This window comes from Stylophora pistillata, chromosome 13 (assembly GCF_964205215.1).
Source record: "Stylophora pistillata chromosome 13, jaStyPist1.2, whole genome shotgun sequence".
In the NCBI taxonomy this organism is placed as follows: Eukaryota; Metazoa; Cnidaria; class Anthozoa; order Scleractinia; family Pocilloporidae; genus Stylophora; species Stylophora pistillata.
Genome location: NC_142531.1, coordinates 1,475,890 through 1,497,715, shown reverse-complemented (window position 1 = coordinate 1,497,715; position 21,826 = coordinate 1,475,890). Strand labels below are relative to the sequence as shown.

Below are 21,826 nucleotides of genomic sequence, written 5' to 3'. Positions count from 1 at the left end.
GGAATACATGGGAATACGTAGGAATACATGGGAATACATGGGAATACATTGGAATACATTGGAATACATTGAAAGGTATATATCGAGCTCAGGACATTTTATGGGGTCATACATGGACTCCTAACCGATGTTAGTCTGACAGGGGGAAAAATGAGAAAAATGTTTAGGAACGAGGAAATGCCGCAGGGGAGATTATAACCGATCATGTCCTTACGTTAGTTGACACCATCTGTAATTTGATATATACGTGCACTTTGATCGGTTCTCTGGAAGACATACGTATATAGATGACATTAGTGACGTACTCGGCTAAGCCTCGTGCCTTTTTTTTCTCGCATCTTGGAAGCATTAAGGAACATACTCATGGCAACATCTGTGAAAAAGACTCGCGTCAAAAATGCAATTGAGCGGGTTTTTTTTTTTTTAAATAGTTTTTAAGCAAAACAAGGGAAATACTAATATGCCTCGTAAGCGCTCTAGGGTTCAGAGATCGTGTTCCCAGTTTAGGCACTGATTTCCAATAATCCAAAAATACTTCCAATCTCGGTTGCTTCCTCGATCCTCTTTTCCTAACAGCAAAAAGCTTTCGCTATTCATTTGTCTATCTTTATGTTTTCATTTCTTTTTTATACTTTTTATCTTTTTTATCTCTATCTTTTATTTTTAAGGCCTTCATTTGCTCAAATCACAAATTCACAGAAACTTTGGCAGGAAAAAACATACGGAAAAGTTTTCATGACTCATCTTTCTGACAGATCATCGGCAACCACCAATCATAGAGCGCGTAGTATCTCTTTAATTCATGATTAATTGCATATTGCAACGGTAAAATATCACTTACACAATCGCTTGCAGATTTTTAACTACGTTTTACTCATACCGCTTCTCGATGTGAGTGAAATTTTTGACGTATGACGGGAGAAACAGTTTGGGATCCGTTTCATAAATTCTGAAAATGAGGCTGGCCATCTGTTCCGACGATACGTGACGTCATTCAAGATGGCTTCCGGCCGGCGGAGTTTGAGTTGTGTTTATTTTCAGCGGACAGCTTGCAAGCTGTTCGACTCTTGTACATTTCGCTTTCATGTGAAACTAACGTTTCTGGCCTTCGTTTAAAAGAGGCCACCGAGAATTTCACGTTACGATCAGCATCGCTTCGAATCTTCGTTGCCCTGGTACGAAAAATAATGTTGATCAAAGAATACAGAATTCCTCTACCGATGAGCGTAGAAGAGTATAGGATAGCTCAGTTGTATATGATCCAGGTATGGTTCTTTTTTTCTGAACTATGTTTTCCACATGTCCTATACGTTCAAAGGAGTTGGATCGCGACTGCAAATTCTACGCGATTTCGCATACTGTTTGTTTCAATGTTTGTATATGTACATGTCAAAGTTATGCACCTCGACCACAGCCTGAGTCTTGTAAACAAGCTTTCAGTTACCGGCCGATTTTTTCCCTGACGCCTTATGTATACCTTAGACAGATATTGTGTTTCGACTGTTTCGATTGCCTCTGTAGTGAGTTTTACGACTTAGGATAAGCGAACAATTATGTAAAGTTTATTGTGGTTTTGATAGTAACTTGGTGATGCGATTTCCACGAATTTTTTCTCGCTTTCTCTCTCGTGACACTGTTGACATAGCTCGGAGCTAACTGGATCGAACCATTTCTTGGAAAAATAAGAACATGTAACAATAATTTTAAAGAATAATTCGTCCGTTTGACGAAAAAAAATGCGATCAAAAGTCAACTGAGGTATCTATGTGTGCTATTTCTGGTTGTAATCTTTGTGATGCTCGTGTTTGTCGACTACGTGAGAGTAAGTGAAATCGAAGTGAAATGCACATTTGCACGCATTTGCATGTCAAGCCTTCTGTGAAGTTGACACATTGGCGCTCGCACATATTTCTATCTTCAAGTCAAATTTTCCGTCTTTTTTAAAGTCCAAACCGCCTTTCTGTTTTCCACACACCTAATTTTTAAACCGTTAGATGCGATTCAGAGAGTACAACTTGAAATATCACTGTGGAAATTTTATCTGGAGAACTAAAATTCGAACAGTGGCTTGATCAAATGAGTTTCGATTTCATTACCTTTGTCAAAGCCCCTTTAAATTATTTTCGCTCCAGAAAATCCCTTGGGGCAGATTTATGTTCAACATGATATTGTACTCGAGACTTCCTGGTATTTTATATAAAAAACATTCAATAAGGACATCCATAATTTCTTCCTTTAAAAGCCACTAATACCCTTTTTTTCTACAATTTTTATTCAAAAGAATTACTTGGGCACATTGGGTATCCAAATGATGGAATTCAGCTGTTTTGTGGTTTTAAACATTTTGTTTTGCTCGTCAGAATAAATATGAATGCTTTTGAACATGGGCCAATATTAGCATTATGATAATCTTAGCTGTTTTGGTTAGAAATTTTGTACTTACTTTTTTTTTGACCAATTGTTGTGGTGTACCTCTTAGTGAAATTACAATATTTGAAAAGCTCCACTCAACCGTGAAACAAAAAAATCTGCAGAATGCAAATATAACACTGTTCTATTCTAGTTGATCTTTATATAATTTATATAAATGACATGACTTAATATAGTTTATATATATGACAGTAGGTTAATCAGTGGATTAATTCGATTTCTACTGACTTTGATATTAGCTCTAACTGCCAAGTTCACATTTCAGTTGTCTCAAAATAATTTTTTTCAGGTATTAATATTTTGTAAGTCACAGTCATTAGATAGGGTATCTCAGTAATTATTGACAGGGATAACTAAGTATTGTTTGGTCTTTGTTTCATGACTTAACAGAGATAGTTTCCTCTGCAATAATTACCATTTTGCAGTTCAGAGTGGAAAACTTATCGGTTAAACTAACACATTGAAGACTTTTTACTTGATTCCAGTTGACGAGTGCATTTTTTTGTTCTCAAAAAGGGTTGCTCTTGCAACATCAGCATAAACTGGCATTTTTTTAATGAGAGTGTTCTCCAGATATTCTTTGTAGCCAGCCATGCAAAACACCAGCTAGCAGAGGTTTATTTTTATTCCAGATCAAGACAGGTAATTTATTGTTATGTCTACTTCATGTAACCAGTGTTTCAGAGACAAGTAGCCATGGTGCTCTTGGAGAACACTGTAGTGATCAGCTGAGAGGAAAACACTACCTCCAAACGAAAGACATATAGTACAAAATCTTTCAGAAAACCCCAAAGGGGTAAACCTGTTTTAAGAGAATCCATGAGTTAAAAGTCACTTAGGTTAAGTATACTTTTAAGGTCTGTAAAGGATTTTTCTTTCGCTAGCTTTTAGTCAATCAACAGTCATCTTGTTGTGTTTCATGTACTAAGGTGCTGATTGCATCCCCTCAATCATAGACACTGTTATTACTTATAATCATTTGGTGAGATTGTTATCATTAAATTTTGTCATTCTTATGGTTTAATTTTTTGCTGTTGGTGTATTTTAATCTTTATAGGGATTATTTTGATTATCAAAACAAATTTTTCACTAAAAGTATTATTAACAGTAATACTTGCTCATTTTTGTTTGAAATATTATAAGCAAGGTGTTGGTGGCAAATTAAGTTAATAAGAGTTCCATAGAATAATCTTTATCAGATGATGGTAAGCAGTCTAAGAGAATCACCATCACCTGATATTCCATTATTATACGAACAAAATTATGATTTGATGCCGTGTCTCTTTTGATCGCATCAGTCAAAATTTGACCATGTGACTTGCAAATAACAACTTACAACTAAAGATCTGCTCATTCGCATAGTTGCGTCCAATTGCATACTTTTCAGTTGAAAACGTCAGACGCATTCTCTAAGCTGTCAGGAGTAATTTTCACAATAATAGTTAATATGAAAGACAAATTTGGTATTTCAGTAATTTGTCACTGCCTTGTTGGTCAAATATTTGCCTTGGCCTTCAGCTTTGACTTAAAAGCATCTGCTTAGTACTGTCAAATCACAATTCTAATATTTCACACGGCCATGTCCAATCATTCTTAATTATTTAAAAGTATCTGCTTAACACTGTTAAATCTCAATTCTAATATTTTGTTTAACTGTCTCCAATCATTCTAAATTATTTAGAATTGAAATCATGTGCTCCAGCCTTGGAAATAATTTAAAATAACCATTGGATCCTCCAATGAAAATTCACATGAAACACCTTTGATTATAATTTGGATATATGAACAAAGTTGAAATGGTAAATTGGCCACCGTAACGATTACAAAAGCTGACGTTTCAAGCGTTAGCCCTTCGCTCCGACCAAATTATTTCGTTACCCCCACCGACGCAGCCCCAAACAGTTTATCAGCCTTTATACCTTTGATTATAATCGTACAAGGGTATTGATAGGCTTGGTAGCTGAGTGCACAATAAGACTATTTTTATCACTGGTGGTATGTAGGATGAAAGAAATTCACACGTAAGACCTTCCATTATGAGTCACAAAATGACCTGGCACAGGGTTGGTGGAGCGTTAGGTACACTGTAAGCCTTTTTTCACTGCTGGGAAGTGAGAATTAATAAAAGTGTGAATGTGGGATGTACAGGTAATACAGTTAGAGGTTGGAAAGAGAGGAATCTCATTTTAATAATTAATAATTAATAAAATAATTAATAAAAGTGTGAATGTGGGATGTACAGGTAATACAGTTAGAGGTTGGAAAGAGAGGAATCTCATTTTAATAATTAATAATTAATAAAATAATTAATAAAAGTGTGAATGTGGGATGTACAGGTAATATGGTTAGAGGTTGGAAAGAGAGGAATCTCATTTTAATAATTAATAATTAATAAAATAATTAATAAAAGTGTGAATGTGGAATGTACAGGTAATACGGTTAGAGGTTGGAAAGAGAGGAATCTCATTTTAAATGTAATTTCATGGAAGGGTATTAATTAGAGAATTCTTTTTTTTTACGGCTGAGAAACAGAATGTTCATTGTTTCTTACTCACGAAAAACTAACTTGATCAGTTGATAGCATTACCTTGTAGCTTTTTACTGTGTGAGCCACAGAATATAACTCAGGAAGCATTATCAGGTACTGCTGTGTTTGGCATAAAAACATGGATGGGCTTTGCCTCTCAAAATTTTGTTTATTTTTCGAGGGGGGAAGGGTTAGAGATTCTATGCCTCCCCAACTTTCTGGTAAAATTGAAGAACAGCTCCCCAAAATATCTGTCGGCCGACTATCAGCTGACTGTTGGCGAACAAAACACAGAAAACACAACAAAAACACAACAGAAACACAATGAAAACATGGGCTCGTGCAATTTTGTAAGTCTTTGAAAAAATTTACTCATATTGCTAAATCTAAGTAACTAAACTCTTCCAATTTCAGCAGAACGAAATGTGTCAGTCAGATACTACACATCAAGTTCACGTAAATGAAGATTGATATGGCCAATAATGCCTCGCACTTGAAATTTACCTCTATTGCATGGTGTTTGTCAAAATTCATTTTGAGGTAATTGTGAAAGTTCAAACTTACCAAGATGACAGTCTATTTACTCATTTCTAAATTTGTTTTCATTATGTCGGCCAACTGTCAGTGAACATGCAGTCGGCTGACAGTTGGCTGACGGATATTTTGGGAAGCTGTTCTTCAAATTTACCAACTTTCCTATGATGGTAACTTGATGGAAGATTGTGTGGCAGACATGTTTTACAGTGCAATTTGATTGAGAGTTCTGATTGAGTGTTCTGATCAACATTGGGCCCCATTCTACAGTGTGCTCCATTAGTAATGTATGCATTTCAAAGTTTACATGATACAAAGAAAAATTTTGGTTTATAATTTTCTTTCTTTCTTTAACTGTGGGTGCATCTGTCAGTAATTAGCCAGTAACACTGACATTATGTAGTTTTTGATTGACAATTAATTATAAGAAAATGTTATTTCTTTTGTAGCACAATATTTGGAAACTCTGTATCTAAGGATATCTACCCCCTTTATTTGCTGGCTTTCTTACTAATAAAATGCAAAGGGGCCCTTTAGAATAGAAATATTTTTCAATGCTGTTTTAATACAAAGAACTGTAATAGTGGTAAATAATATATAGCTCAGTTAAAAAAAAATTAATTCAGTGTGTTCACCTTTGCACTAAAATCATCATATTTTGATTGACTTTGAAACTGTATATATACATAATAAAATTTGTAAAAGTTTAAAATGGTTTTCAGCTTAAGATGTTTTCAATCTAAGACAGTTTGATTTTTAGTTTCTTTGTTTTAAACAGCTGTGTTAATATGCTTGACTGTATATGGATATAGGAAGAAATTTATTATAAGCTGAAACATGTGACTGTATAGACTGATGTAGTTATATTTTGTGTAAAAATGAAATGAATAGTGTTAATTTAACTGAAAGCTAGTTTTAAACTAGCTTAAACTAGCTTTCAGTTACAAAATTAACACTATATGATCATATTACTTTTACCCAATCAGTTTTTTAAGAAAAGAATGGGTTTGATGTCTTTATGGCAAATAATAATCATAATAGTAATTTAATTCTTATATTGCACACTTTCCATGAAATGATCAAGTGCACATTACATCTCAATAATACTGAGTTATTAAAAATATACTATGATAAAATTAAAGCATGCAGCATGCGTTAAGATACTACCAATTATCATGATAAGATTTTAATAAAAATTAATAAAAAGCTTCCCTAAAGAGGTGCGTTTTCAGGTGGCACTTAAAAATCCCTAGATCTATAATAGAAGGAATCTCACGTGGTAATGCATTCCAAAGTGCCAGAGCTGCGACCTGGAAAGAAATACTCATGAAAGAAATACTGGCAAAGAAATACTCATGAAAGTTTTGAGGTGTAATGCTGGCCATAGTAGTTACACCAGTAATTGATTTAGTTTTTCTTAGTATGTTGATCTTTTTTCTGAAAAGTCATCCTGTTGGCTGGAATCTTGCATCATGACCAGCCCATCACTTCATCTAATTTATTCTTACCTAAATCACAAAATTGTATCTACAGTTTCTTCATCTTTTTAAAGTTTATCAATGTGGTTGGTTTTAAAGATGGAGCATTCATCAGGAAAAATTTGAATAGAAATCTTGATTTAAGATGAAATTTACCAGATTGCACACTGCGATGGAGACTGTATCCAGGAGGTTCTTGCATAAATTAAGAGAGTTGATGCATGTGAGAGAGATTTCAAGCTTGTTTTAATCTGTCAACTGATAGAATAGCTGAGGTATTATGTCTGTGGTATCAAAAGGCTTTAATTTCAATCTATCAATTACCTTATTTACTTACAGAGTTAATTAAAAAGTGGGTAAAATCAGTTTTCATCTAATCCTTCTGTTGTTTCTTTTAGAAAAAGAGTAGACTAGATAGTGTTGGTGAGGGCAGCGGAGTTGAGATTCTCGAAAATACACCCTACACAAATGGCCCTGGAGGAAATGGACAATACACAAAAAAACTCTATCACATTGGAAACCATTTACCCAGCTGGCTAAAAGCAATTCTACCAAAGGCAGCCTTAAGAGTTGAAGAAGAGGCATGGAATGCCTATCCTTATACCAAGATGAGGACAACATGTCCTTTTGTAGAGAAGTTTTTTGTTGATGTAGAAACATATTATTATCCTGATGCGGGACAGCAGGTGCATATTTCTCTATTATGATAGTTCATTTTAGTTCTAATACCACTGTGTTTTCTACATCATAAATATATGCTAGAGGATCATTTGATATTCTCTCGTCACTTGTTTGCACCATGTCATTATGATAGTAACTGCCAATCTTTATTGATAGCAACCGAATAGAGTGCTTTGAGTTTGAATTATAAACAGTCTTTGAAAAAAAAACTTGTTAAAAGTTTATGTGGATTTTAAATATTTTCTCAGCTTAGTGTATAATTTCTTTCAGGAAAATGTATTTAATTTGTCACCAGTGGACTTGCAAGGAAGGGAAGTGGGTGAGTGTACTACTTTGAGGTTTGTTTTTTCTAGAATGACTATTGTATAGACTTGTAAGCAAGTTTGTAGCTACAGGTCATTTGAAGCTGCCAAATATTAAATGTCAATCAAAATGAATTTGTTTTTCTTTTAGTTTCATGAAATAAAATTCTTTCATTTGCTATTGGCTAGGAGATTTCTGCTATCATCCTTATTCCTAAGCTCACCAGCCAATTGACTTTGTGGAAATTGTTTTACAGATATAATTGACCCAATTAAGGATCAAGTGTCGTCCTCGGACTACTCAGAAGAAGAGGATCCCTTGTTGTATCAATCTACTAAAACAGGGCGGGGCCCTATGAAGGAGAACTGGCTGGAGCAGTACAGAGTTGAAAAGCCTCCCTCTGATGTGATGTGTGCATACAAGCTAATAAAGGTTGAGTTCAGATACTGGGGAATGCAGGTAAATTTTGTTAAAAAAGGCTTTTTTTGTTTTGTAGCTTGTAGATTGTGGTGGACAAAGGTACCTGCCTGAACCTGTTGAAGAGAGCAAGCTTTATTTTTATGTTTAAAATGTTTATACAGTTTTTGTTGTTCCTTTCCGTTTTTTCTTTTTCAGAATAAAATCGAACATTTTATTCACTCTGGTCTGCGCCGCCCGATGCTAATGGGTCACAGACAAGCATGGGTGTGGCAGGATGAGTGGTTTGGACTGACAATTGAGGATATACGAAAATTAGAAGAAGAAACACAGAGGGTGTTAGCCATAAAAATGTGCAGATTGTCCGACCACGGTATATCTAACACTGCTTCTGATAGAGACAGCGACCAAGAAGAGGGCTTTGCAAACGACAAAGGTAGAGGGAGTGTTGTTTATGTTCAAGAAAACAATAACACCTCCAGGTTAGAACTAATTTCCAAGGCTTCACTCGACGAAAACGAGAGTGTTCCCTCCCCTTCGCCCGTCGCAATCACGGTGGAAAAATTCGGATTTGATAGCGATGATAACACAGGGAACTCGAACGGTGTTGAATACAATGGCGTAGCTCAGACAGACATAATAAATTCTACCGCTGAGAAACGGTTGTCACGTTCTGATATGTTAAAAGGTTGGCATATGAGTGCAATTGAAGCCCATGAATCGGATTCAGCGGATGACGAATTTTTCGACGCTCAAGGTATGTTCAATTTTCCCTTCCGCTGAGCCTTTTTTCATAGGGGAAGGGGTGAGGGTGGGGGAAGGGGTGAGGGTGGGGGTGGGGCTCTTCAGGTAGTGCGGATGACGGTGTGCCGTTGTTACATTTTAGTCCTAACCGTGTCTAAAAGGAAATCCGTTCGTGTTTTTACCGGTGAAAATACGTGTGAATTAGAGCCAGTTCCAATATACTGAGTATGCTTTAAAGTCTATGGAAAAATTGTCAGTAACATTCATGTGGACCCCGTGCCACCCTAATTTAAACCCTGTTGAAAGTTTCCAGTCCAGAAAGACACCCTAGAACCCTCCTAGAGATATTAATGGCTTATTAATGCAATTAATGGAATATTGATGGATTATTAATGTCAACCATTTACTGAAACATTCGCATTTGATTTATCTCAAATTCACGATGGACTTCGAATTGAAATATCAGACTCGATGTGGCTACCATTTCTTGAGCGTGTTAGCTTTAAGTTTTAAGGAACTTTATGGGCCATGTTATTCATTTTGTACAAATCTCGAGACATTACGGAGTGGTTGTTGTGAATCAAGGGGAATCTTTCATATGACTCTGTCTTTAATTTTGACAAGGCTAGACACTTCCAGTATGAACGAACAGCTTTGAACAATACCGCATTGCGATATGTGCTTTAAAGTTTCTTATTGTTTATGGAGAGAATAACTAAGCAAATTTAAAACAGTAAGAGTTCTGTCGGTAGTTATTGTCCTACTCACAGTCTCCATTGTTTTCTTTCCCGTCTCCATTGCAGAGGAACTTGAGGAGCATGCTTATAGTTCAAATCTGCTGACCATACGCAACGTGGAACTGGGTAACAGTTTTAAGAGTTTAGAGTTGGACACAGATTCTTCTCGGGGTAGTAGAGAGTCGTTAGACTCACTAGCGTCTGAGCAGAGCGTAGACAAGGTAAAATTAGTAAAGGGTGTTAAAGTTACGCTATCAATAAATACAGCTCGTTAGAGACATCTCGGAAAGGATTGTGGAAAGAAGGCCAACGGGGGCCAAAGAGTGCCTCTAATTAATTGTGTAGTAATGTGATAGCTAAATTAATTCCAACAATCTATCAGAAAAAAGGTCAACATCATAACAAACCAATGAGAACTTCAGGTGAAAAAGACGTAAACCAACTTAAACCGCGTCAGACGCGGGAAAACGCGCCGTCAAGGTACGAACGGTGTTAGTCTGATTGGTTGAAAGGATGTGCTGGGTTTCCGTAGCCAATAAAAGAGTGAAATGAGGCAGAAAAAAGTAATTAAAGATTACTTTCGACATTCAAAAGAATTGCGCGCATGTACTGATGATCGATTTTCAAAGAAGAGGGTCCTGAAGCAAATTCTTACAAATTATTTTACCTTAACTTTCACTTCCTTTTTAATTTTTTAGTCACCTCGGCTGTTAAGAAAAGAAAAACTTTGTAAGAAAGTCAGTGATACTTCGACGTGCTCGTTACCAGCATCTCGCATCACCAATCTCATTCTGGTCATTAACGGCGGCACACAAATTGACACAGGACTGGATCCTTCGTCACGTGAAATGGACTTTAAACTACTTCAGGATGCCTTCGAGGCTGTGATAAACTCGCACTACAGAGGAGCAGAAGGAAAGATCGCACTGAGGCTCGTCGAGTGCCCTGCCATCTGCTCCAAGGCTCTTAATCTGTTGTCTCAGCTGTGCCCCTATTCAGAGAGTGACTCGGGTAAGAATTGTGGTTTGTTATTGGCAGAGCAAAACCGCACGATGACAGTATGTGCACTTAGAACTGCCTTACTGCCGTATTGCATGACAACGTGGTCGTAACATCGGAGGAGATGGTTTTATGAAGCTGTGAAAAAGGATAAAATTTATGTATTACGATGTCCAAAACATTTGTCAAAACCAAAGTGAGGTTTCTGAGGTTTTTCAAAAAAGATAAAATAACTTAAATTTCCCTCAAAACCAGTTCATTATTTAGGGTAAGCAATGCAATGAAATAATGATACATACGATTTTCACTTCCTCAGACGTGGCTAGTGTAAATAGCGGCTTCACCCCAGTCTCCAGTAGTTTTCCTCTGAGTGCGATATCGCTGATGGTTTCGTCCTCGCCATTTTATGATGAGGCAGTGAACTCCATGGTAGCTGCCACCAACATGGTGTACAGAGAGTTCTTGAAGTCCGACGAAGGCCAAGGCTTTCGTGGAGAGGTCAGTTCAAAACTATTACACTTTTATACTAGCCAGCGGGATAGGTGGAGTTGTGCTTTTTTTCTGCATCTTTTAGAAGAGTGGAGGTAAATGCAAGGTGAGAGCGAAAGGTAAATAACAAGCGAGAGGATGTGTGGTGAAAAAACCAGCTCCACTTCTCGCGTGTGTGAAAACGAAAGGTGACACCTATCATCAAGCGGGTTTTTTTTTATAGTGTTGACTTTCACTTATGATTTTCAGGAATTACTAAGACTTGTGCGCCTTTTTTGCATAAATTATGTTCTTCTGTTTTTGGCTTGCACAGCGTTTCTTGTAAAGGGTACTTCTTGAAGGTCACTAAACACTCCTTCAATTCGTAGATTTTCCCAGAATTAACTCAACATGAATACATTTGGGAAGAGAGACGCACCATACATGTAGCTTCTTAGCCAACAGCTAAAAAGCGATGATTACTCATTTTACAGGGGTTCGACTGAATTATCTGAAATCGTGTTTTTGTTTTTGTATTTCTGCTTCAGGTTTGCCTCCTTGGCGACTGTATAGGTGCCTTGCTCGCTTACGATGCCCTAACCTCTGGTGTCAACACCACGCAAAGTTTCATCTCAAACACGTCGACACTTTCCCCTAAAGCCGCGTCATTCGCTGCACAGCAAAACGCAGAATCAAACGGCGGTGTGATCAGGAAACCTCGACGGATCAGTAGTCACACTCCTCCCTGTAAGAGCAGCTTGGAGAATTCTCACAATCTTCGTTTAAGCCTAAGCAGTGGGAACATCCGAGAGAACGTTAACCCCGAGACAGACGAGATGATTACTTCACCGGTGGATGAGATGGAAGACAATGTTATGATCTCACCAGGCTCCCTCAGAAGGGCGGCCAGACAGCATACGTTTAGCTTCGACACTATGTCCCTGTCGGTAGAATCGGTGGACAACGTAATGTTCGATTTTGAAGTCGGCAAGTTTTTCGCGTTTGGTTCACCCATTGGTCTCGTGTTAGCATATCGAAGGTTCTTGAATGGGGAGGACAGGGGCGGTCTTGGTAAGAATTTATCATCAGAATTTTGCGTCCCAAACTCGCAGTGCTTTTAAGGCTGGTTTTCGCGTGATCTTTGAATCGCTAAGAAAGGAAAAATAATGCGCTATGCCATCTGGATGAATATGCAGATGCCAGGCCAAACGATCATGAACGGCGCGGACGATAAGAAAGACCTCTATCGTCAGGAGAAGAACTGGGTTTGTGTGAACCTCATCTAAATTCTCCTCACAATATCTTACTGAATCAAGAATTAAGATCCCAAGAATAAAGGAAATGATCGCCATTAAACAGATTCTCGTGGTCAGTACCCGGAGAAATGTGTAGAGAACAAAATGTAGAATATACGTACAAACCTTAGGGTGGAAAGAGTTAAGCCCTGTTTCAAAATTATCTCACGGACTGTATCAATTGTCTCAAAAGCTAGTGCGACCGTTAAATCCACGCCCTGGACATTTTGTTGCGCTTGCGCCCGCGGGAAAGAAGCCACGTTAATCATTGCTTAGTGTTCCTCCCCAAGGGCGAGGTATGGAACAGCTCTTGCAGCCTTTTCTAATACTGCTTTTATTTCCTCTCGCTATTAGCCCTTCCGCCCAAACCTGCTTGTAACCAGGTTTACAACCTGTTTCACCCGTTTGACCCATCAGCATCCCGAATCGAACCTTTGATCGTGAGTCCGTTTTCTCAAATTCCGGCTGTCAAAGTACCTCGTTATCACAAATTCCCACTGGGTGATGGCCAATCACATCTACTCAGCAACGTCATTGGTGCTTACCCCGAGTTGTTTGTTCCTCAAACACCTTTGACCCCAAGCTCCCGGTCCTTTACGGGTATGGTTCAACGAGAGAGCAACCTGAGTACGATAAGTCTGGTATCTTGTGACAGTTCTGGAGGGACTGATCTGGATATGGGTATGTTTAATTCTTTTATCTCGTTAAGCTTTTCTCTTCTTAACTAATCGGGAATTTAGTCAACAAATGTACCATTTGGCTCAAAGTTTGCAAGTAGAGTAATTCGGTTTTAATTGTCTGTTTAACTCTGAAATGATCAATCATTTAGAAAGCCCCTTGATTGTTAAACAGATTCTCCTTGTCATTGTCACAGTAAATGTAAAGAAAGTAGTGTGGAGAGTATCAATATATATATATATATATGTATTAACGCGTTTCGGGTTGAAGTAATCTAGGATTGCTTTGGTTTTTCTTTACCACGTTCCACCAATATGACTGTGTGTTATATGTTGATCCAAATGCTGTCTTCCTTCTCTTTTTGTAGCTGTTCAAAACTGGTGGGGGACTAAGCGCGTCGATTACGCGCTGTATTGCCCCGAGGGACTTCAACAGTTTCCCACAGCTGTACTCTCGCCTCTCTTCCATGTCAGTTATTGGGAGTCTAATGACGTGGCTGCGTTTGTTGTCAGACAGGTATAAACCGGTTTCGTCGCTAATAATCTCTCTTGCTATACTCTCTTTGCCAAGACTCCACCTCTGTCATCACTCTGTAGCATAATTTGCAACACAGAGTTGACGGGGCGGTAAGGTAGCTGAAGCTTCCACAGAAAATTCATCATTGTGTTTATTTGATTTGTTGATCGGTGAATCTTAATTTTGATATCCGTTTTTCATTCGCTTAGATTCTTCATGGCGAATGGGACATTTCAAGTGCGTCCTCTCCCAACAGAAAATGTCAGACGTTTTGTCCTTCCCAACCCAGGGAAAAGTGGTTGAAACGAAGAACTGCCATCAAAATCAAGGTATCTTTCCTACTGATGGTTAATTAACAGCCTGAAGCCACTTCGTTAGTCATGAAGAACATTACTTATCATCATCATTCATTTTGATTCCTCGGCAGAACCTGAATGCTAACCATAGAGCCAATGATTTGGTAACCCTTGAAGGTCTTGATCAGGTTCTCACGGCCAGATTCATGTATGGACCTCTAGATATGGTGTCTCTTAGCGGTGAGAAGGTAATGAACTCTTCATGATGGTCCCAGTACGCTCTCTGATTGGTTTTGGAAACTCACGCCACGCCACGTCACGTTGTGCTACGTTACGGCACGCTACGGTTTGCAAACTCGCGCCACGCTTCGGACCTGCGTTGTCCTCTTCTTAGCATTTGCATGTGCTTAGCTTCTAATGGCTCCTTGTAATTTTTCCCTTGTATTGACTGGCTGTTGTAACTGCTTTCGCTTTTGGGTTTTCGAATTAGGAAATTCTTTATGTTGTACAGTACGGGGCGGGGGGTAATACTTATCGCAGTTGCTTTCAAATGCATTAAGTGTATATCGGTGCAAACCTACTGTCGAGTAGGGACACAAATTTCAGGAAACCTCTTGGTAGGGATATAACGTTATAACGTGCTAAAGGGCAACTTGGTACGTTTCTTTGAACTATACCTGTCGTCCCATCCATGAGGAGCCTGCAACATCAACTCAGCGGACACACCCTTAAATCTAGACAAATTATCCCTGCCAATGGAGGAAATAGCTAGAGAGTAATTGCAATACTGCATGCAAGTAGGCACTCAAATTTGTGTCCCATGCAAGAAGGTATCTAGTAAAAGTTCCCACTCACTTCGTGATACTGAAACTGGAATAAACTCTCGCCACAAAGGCTGTTTTTTTTTTTCTTTTTTTTTTTTCTTTGGCTAATTCTTTGTTTCTGTTGCTCTTTTGAAGGTCGATATCTATGTCATGACCGAGCCTCCCTCTGGAGAGTATGTTTTATTCGACACCGTGATTACCGGAAGCGGAGGAAGGCTATCGTGTACTATTCCTGAAGAGAAGAAACTTCCGGTTGGCATTTACCCAACAAAGTTGATCGTCAGGTGTGTGAACTGTCATTGATCAAACTAGGAATGTAGTGGGTCTGACCTTTTTACTTCATAGATCTGCTTAGAAATTCTCCCCTCTGGCCTCTAGCTGTTTCCTTGTAAATATGTTGAGTGATTTGGAGTGATATCCAAATAACACCCTCTAACCGGTTGGTTTGTATACTTGCATCACCTGTTTTGCCGATAATGTGTTAATATTGTGAGGGGAAGGTGTATCCTAATGGCCTCTAGTATTTAGAAGATTAAGAGATATTATATGATCTAAATATCACACAGGAGGATTGTTTCATCAGCTTTAAGAACGATTCTTGCCGCAATTTGAGTCGCATGTAGAATTTGAAAGGGCTTGTTGCTCGCGAGAGAGGAGAAAGGTTGGTTGGCAATAAGAACCAGGAACACGATTAATTTATTTTGTCCCTCTCTCCGAAAGACATAAACGATCATAAAGTCGCCATCTCTGTTCTCTATCAGCATCAACCAAATTGTGTGAATGAGTCAAGCTTTGGTTTTTTCAATCTTGTTTTTCTTTTTTCCAGAGGTGATCATACTTGGATAGACAGTAACGTGGCTGTTTTGCCACCTAAGACTGAGGCTGTGGTTTTCAGTATCGACGGCTCTTTTGCGGCCAGCGTCTCCATTCGTGGTAAAGACCCGAAGGTCCGCGCAGGCGCCGTGGATGTCGTTAGGTAAGTTGAGTGTTGTGTGGGAAATGTTCTATTGTCTTTGAATTGGTGTTTTGCCTCCCAACAGGTTCTTGTTATGAAAGATCACCTCACTCAACTTTATCACTTTCTAGAGACACCTTCCGGCTTTCTTTCTCTGTTGTTGTTAAACAAATAGATTCTATATAGCCGTGCTTCTGTTTTGTAATTGATCAGAGATGACGTCAAACGGCGGTAAGAACAAATATGTGGCACACGATACGCAGCTAAGTACATGGTGACGTCATTTATGTGTCTATCCATTAATAGCTCATGACCTAGAACCAATCAAACTGCGTGCGTAATTTAGCCTATTAAATGATTTTTATACACCCTTCCCACACAAAATTGTTTACGTCCTCGCTATTCCCTCATCAGTTAAGTGTTTTGTCTTCTTCTAGACACTGGCAGGAGCTAGGATTCCTAATCGTGTACGTCACAAGTCGGCCTGATTTTCAGAAAATTAAAGTCATGTCTTGGTTGGCTGAGCACAACTTTCCGTACGGTCTAGTTTCGTTTGGAGATGGAATCTCAAAAGATCTTCAGAGACATAAAACTGAGTTTCTTCGATACCTTATCAGTGATGTAAGTAACTATCTGTGTTGTGAATGACCAAAGAGGGAAAAAATTATGCTAACAAACGAAAGAACGGAAATGGAATGAACCGACTATTATAAGTGAATATAAACGAAGATACGAACGCACGTATCGCACGACGAACGAATAACGCACGAATAATCTGAACAAATTGATCAAGGAACGAATGACCACGACAAATCTAAAAACCGTTCAAGAGAGTTATAGTTTTCTAATAAATTAAATAGGCTCAGGCTTTATTCTCGAAGGAAAGGAGACTCGCGCATACTAAGCCATGGAAAATACTCTGCCCGCAGGTTTATTTTTTAGAGAAATTTCCTAATTTGCTTTGTGTCTGGCAGTGTCAAGTACAGATCCACGCTGCATATGGATCAGTAAAAGACATATCAGTATACTCGTCAATTGGAGTTCAACCGCATCAGATATACACTGTGGGAAAATACCATCCAAGGAAATACTCCAAACAAACTCAGGTAATTTTTTTACTCTGATAGGTGCCTTACAGTGGCACACAAAAAATGTTCCAATAGCCCGTGTTAAGGTGATTCTCTGAGGTGCGAGTTTGAACGCGCGTGCGATTGAAGTGCGAATGTAGAGGATTACTTGTCGACAGAGTGGTATCAGTTTTGATAGGTTCCTCTCGGTCTTTTCACACACCTTCCAGTTGTTTTTTTTTTCTATATTTCTAAACCTCCTGCGCACAATAGGATAAATTTGCTCTAAACACCAGGCCTCGGTTGTTGGAAAGGTGGATGACGCTATCAACTGTATGAATCTCTGTACGGTGGATAGCGCACTAGGTAAAGGTAAAGTCTGTTTACGAGCCAGTGGTCCATCAGGCCGGTGGTTAACTCCGGTTTCTGGATAGCGCACTACGATAGCGATTTATCCTTTTGATAGCGTTATCCGCTCTTTTCATAACCAGGCCTAGGTTGAGATCTCAAGCGTGAGGAAGTCCTCGCATACCCTTGGAATTACAAGTTTGCCTGTCTACAATATTAGCGTTCCATCTAAGAATGGCAGCGGATCCTCATTGACCAAGTCTGAAGGGTTATATTAAGTCAACAAAGAATCTCTTTCTTTGAGATGCAATGAATATATGAAGTTCATATATTTTTGAACTGCGGTATTAGATACGTATGATGTGCGATGCGTATGATTAGCTCAATTGGTAGAGCGCTGCACTAGTATCGCAGAGGTCAGTGGTTCGAGTCCCGTACAGGCCTGATTTTTTTCAGGTCTGATTTTCGCTATTGCATAAATAGCGCTATCTACTGCGAGGATCGCACATCATACGAATCTCTTTCTTTGTTTTCAGTTTCTCAAAGACGGTTATGCAGCTCATTTGACTGCGCTCACCACACAAACTATATCAAGGCCCGCTGTGGGGAATTCTCGTTTGATTCTGAGGCGCGGTTGTTTTGGCCTTCCCTCGCGTGTGTCCAAGACAAGACACAGGATTAAACGGTCAATTTCAGACAAACCTTCGTTTGAATCTGATAAGGATTGCTCGAAAATATCAGGATCATTTAATTACTCTTCCTTTAGACAGACTAAGGGGCGGTCGGTGAGTAACTTTGATGAACAGTAGTTGAGGAAAATCACATTTGTAGAACATCCCAATTAAGAGAGGAATTGTACATATATTCAGATATGATTTTCATCTGTGTGCACGGTTTTGCGAGGCTTCTCGTCAGGTTTCCCACGTCTAAAACGCATGTTTTACATAACACGTGACTAATACGTTTTAGCCAGATGTCTTGAAAAAAGCGTGTTTATTTTAACATGTTTGGCTTCCTTTTCTATTAATTTGAACCGATGCCTCAAAGTCCACAGTTCGAGTCCCAGGCCACCCTTGTAAATAGCGAACTGTTTAACTTCTGGCAACCAGTGTTATGCTTACATAACACTGATTTTGTGGCACTTACTTTCTCGGTCTGACCAGCAGTGGGTTTCTTAAATTGTTTAGAGATTTCTCGCCCCTCTCATCTATATCGCAAAGTTAGAGTTATTTGAATGAAACTGTGAATAAATTAAAATTCGTTACTGCACTGTAGAGAAAGTGCAATGGAATCCTCTCTCCTCAAACCTCTATTCATGGGGCACTCTGATTTCGAGGAAAAAACATGTTCCAAAACGGTATTATCCCATATTTTCATTGAACAGAAGCACATCTTACAGGTGTTTCCCTTTGTAGATTTTGTTTAGTGGATGTTTTTTCACCCAGTCTCTAACAGTCATCTTGTAAGAGAAGTTGTCGACTTACACTTATTGCGGAATGTTAAAGTTGTAACTACGAAAAAAAAAATTGATTCACAAAGAATGAGAGATCAACTAATGAATACTATGTTAAGTTATTTAACTGTCAATTACCTGGCTGGTCCATACATAGACATGTATTGTTACTAATAGTTTAATTTATGGTCTAGATTGTGACCATTGATTCTGAAGGTATTATTATGATATGTTATTAGGGTTTATCTGTGTCCAGACTTGACTGTCTTGTGATAAAGAAGAAATTAACCTTAACCGAATGCCATCGAACATTCGTTTAACATTTTCCCTTTCTTTTTTTTTTAAGTCTGCATGTTTGAATCCAGATACATAAGATGGCTTGCAAATGAGAAGTTGTTATAGATGGTACTTAGGAATCTAACTTGAACAGAATATCGATTCTTAGTAATCAAACGATCAAAACAAAAACCTCGACGATCTTAAAAAGAGTAACATTTTAAGACTGGTGGTTAATCGTTTTTATCAGTAGAGAAACAAAGCTGGCCTTTTTCAGTTGTCAAAGTCTTAAAAAGGGAGAGAGACAGACAAGAAAATAATATTGTAAAGAGTAACCTATTTAATATTTTAATTTATAAGAGCATATATTGAATAGTATTGACATTTTGTTTAATTATTTCGTACTTGCTAATGATCAGCAGTTTGAGAATTTATCACAAAATAATGTTAACAAAACAAAAATATTGTTTTCCTTGTATTTGTTTGAATGCAGCTATCAAATTGTATCTTTGATCATCTGTCTGTCAGAACTACCTTAAACTGGTAGCTGTCATCTGATAACTAAAACAGTAAGTAGCTGGGTCACTTACAGAGCGGATTTTGATTGAGTGTCGTAAAACCAAAACCAAAGCAATCACAACAGCCAATCAGAAGGAAGGAAAGTACCACAAGGAGCCAATTAGAACTCGAATTAAAGGCAAGCAAACTGAGCGCGAATCTGATTGGTTGATAAAGTAGGGTGAATTTTCTGAACCAATCCCGTAACGAAATAGAACAAACTAAAGCAATACCGAATGACTTTCAACACTCAATTGAGAATTGCTCTATCATGTTAGAGGAATTTTTGGTGCATTGTAACAATTGGCAGTGATTGCAAGTAGCGTTGTGGTGCAATTGTATTGCAGGTTCAATTGTTCGTTTGAGGTGAAAGCAATCGAATGTCTCGCAAAAAATCACAACTTGAATGTTTTTTTAAAGCTAGAAACAGGTCTCCTATGCCATGCAAATGCTTGTATTGTGTATTAATTAGTGCGTGGCGTGACTCCGGTGCACCATGGGATGCCTTACTCTATTTAGTGAAGTTGATCGTTATTTATTTGTATAATGTGTTAAAAATAGTGTGAATATTACCGAGACCGCAGTAGATTATTATAGTGTTGTAATAGATTGAATCTATGTGAGAATTAGGAACATAGTAGACTAACACATTATTGGTTATCAGAGAGTGTACTTCCCCCCCCCCCTTCCGGCTACGCCTGACGGGGGAGGTCATAATATTCCTCCATGTTTAATCCTTTCACTTCCAGGATTACACAGTCAATTCTCCCTACGGTGGGGAGAATTGATTCTGTACTCCACTAGCCTACGGTAATGATGATAACTTTATCGACGTGTCTTTCGTTCTGGTTTCATACCAGGAATTAATTGATGACACCTTTCCATCGTTTTCATCATTCAAGCTCATATAATTTGGCTTAAAGTCAAACCATATCCCCCAGGTGATTTTTATGTTTCCTTTCAATCACTTTTCTGCTTGACAATCAATTTATGTTTTTTGGAGAAAGTACTTACTGGTCACTTATGGAAGTAAAGGGTTCAGTAGGAAAACAGCCTACCTTGGTAGTGAATTAGTATAGTGTTCAAACCCTTCAAGCTGAAAGGAATGTCTCAAATTAGAATGACCATTATATACATTAACAACTAGAAACATGTACAGGAAAGTTGTAAATGGTATTAAAAACAGTCATTTCTAAATTAAAAATCTTTGTCTTTTTTTTTAACCTCTTTATGAGCAGAAAGTTTGAAATTTTGCCCTCCTTTAACCTACCTCTTGGCTGAAGCCATCCGAATGCTTCTCCACCCTTTTCAGCTTTTTTTATTCTTTGTTTTTTATTCTTCACATAAAGGTTTGCATTGTTCTTAAAACTGACATAATCCTCATTGATTCTAGAGGCGTTATCTTGTTTTAATAACCACAAGGTAAAAAACAATCAAACGTGTCCAGTCGATGTCTCAAACCAGATGATAGAAGACAGATGATAGAAAAACAAACCTAAATTTTTCCAGTTCGTGAAGTCCTCAACCCGCATCTTTCCACTCTATCTTTTATTATACCCACTCCTTTCTGTTTTCTTTCTCCTACTTTAGTGTTCTTCTACCTACAATGTTGAGAGCGCTCGCCTCCCACTGCTGTGGCTTGGGTTCGATTCCCGGACCTGGTGTCACACGTGGGTCGAGTCTGTTATGGTCGGTTCTCGTACTGCGGGGTTTTTCTCCGGGTCCTTCACTTTTCCTCCCTTCAGAAAATCGCACATTTTACGATCCAATTCCACCTGGGAACAGTGGATGACAAGAGCCATCTCGTGGAGTGTTCACTGTCCCCGTTATTATTATTACTATTACTAGTTGAAATGCTGTTTTTTAAGTGAAAGGTGATTTACAACCACTCAATATACTGCGACATAGCCTGTATCCCCTTTACGAGCTTTACCAATTGCTTGCGATTGTAAACAGAGCCTTATAATCTAGATTACTGACATAATCGTGGCTCGCTGTTGAGCGTTTTATGTCGCACCATGAAATAAATGAGAACTAGTTACTTCAGCCATGGGACCAAAGACTTTGCGTCAAGCCACTGCATGTATTTTTGTGATTGAAACGGGGTCTAACTTATTCCGAGACAGCACCGCTGAAAATCTTCAAATTACATTGATCGAATTTCACCCTCGTATCAACAGAATTCAATGGCGGACGTCTCACTAGATGATGCTACAAAGAGGGTACTCTGTTAAATTTCTTG

At 38.3% G+C, this 21,826-nt stretch overlaps 1 protein-coding gene across 1 annotated transcript; it reads left to right on the top strand.

Moving 5' to 3' along the window:
• Positions 1–832: 832 nt before the first annotated feature.
• LOC111344562 (protein retinal degeneration B) lies at positions 833–20,788 on the top strand. Its single transcript, XM_022951807.2, has 18 exons — positions 833–1,265; positions 7,368–7,655; positions 7,921–7,969; positions 8,210–8,412; positions 8,569–9,127; positions 9,918–10,072; positions 10,550–10,862; positions 11,167–11,348; positions 11,867–12,389; positions 12,968–13,294; positions 13,659–13,807; positions 14,017–14,136; positions 14,235–14,351; positions 15,063–15,211; positions 15,754–15,903; positions 16,320–16,503; positions 16,857–16,988; positions 17,834–20,788. The coding sequence occupies exons 1-18, from the start codon at positions 1,188–1,190 to the stop codon at positions 18,104–18,106; spliced, it is 3,951 nt and encodes a 1,316-aa protein (XP_022807542.2). The 5' UTR covers positions 833–1,187; the 3' UTR covers positions 18,107–20,788.
• Positions 20,789–21,826: the final 1,038 nt, after the last annotated feature.

Bases quoted from the DNA above. Each gene is read 5' to 3' on its own strand.
- LOC111344562 (XM_022951807.2), top strand. From the start codon at position 1,188: ATGTTGATCAAAGAATACAGAATTCCTCTACCGATGAGCGTAGAAGAG. The intron at 7,970-8,209 runs GTGAGTGTACTA...ATTGTTTTACAG, and splicing joins CTTGCAAGGAAGGGAAGTGG to ATATAATTGACCCAATTAAG. The intron at 8,413-8,568 runs GTAAATTTTGTT...TTTCTTTTTCAG, and splicing joins TCAGATACTGGGGAATGCAG to AATAAAATCGAACATTTTAT.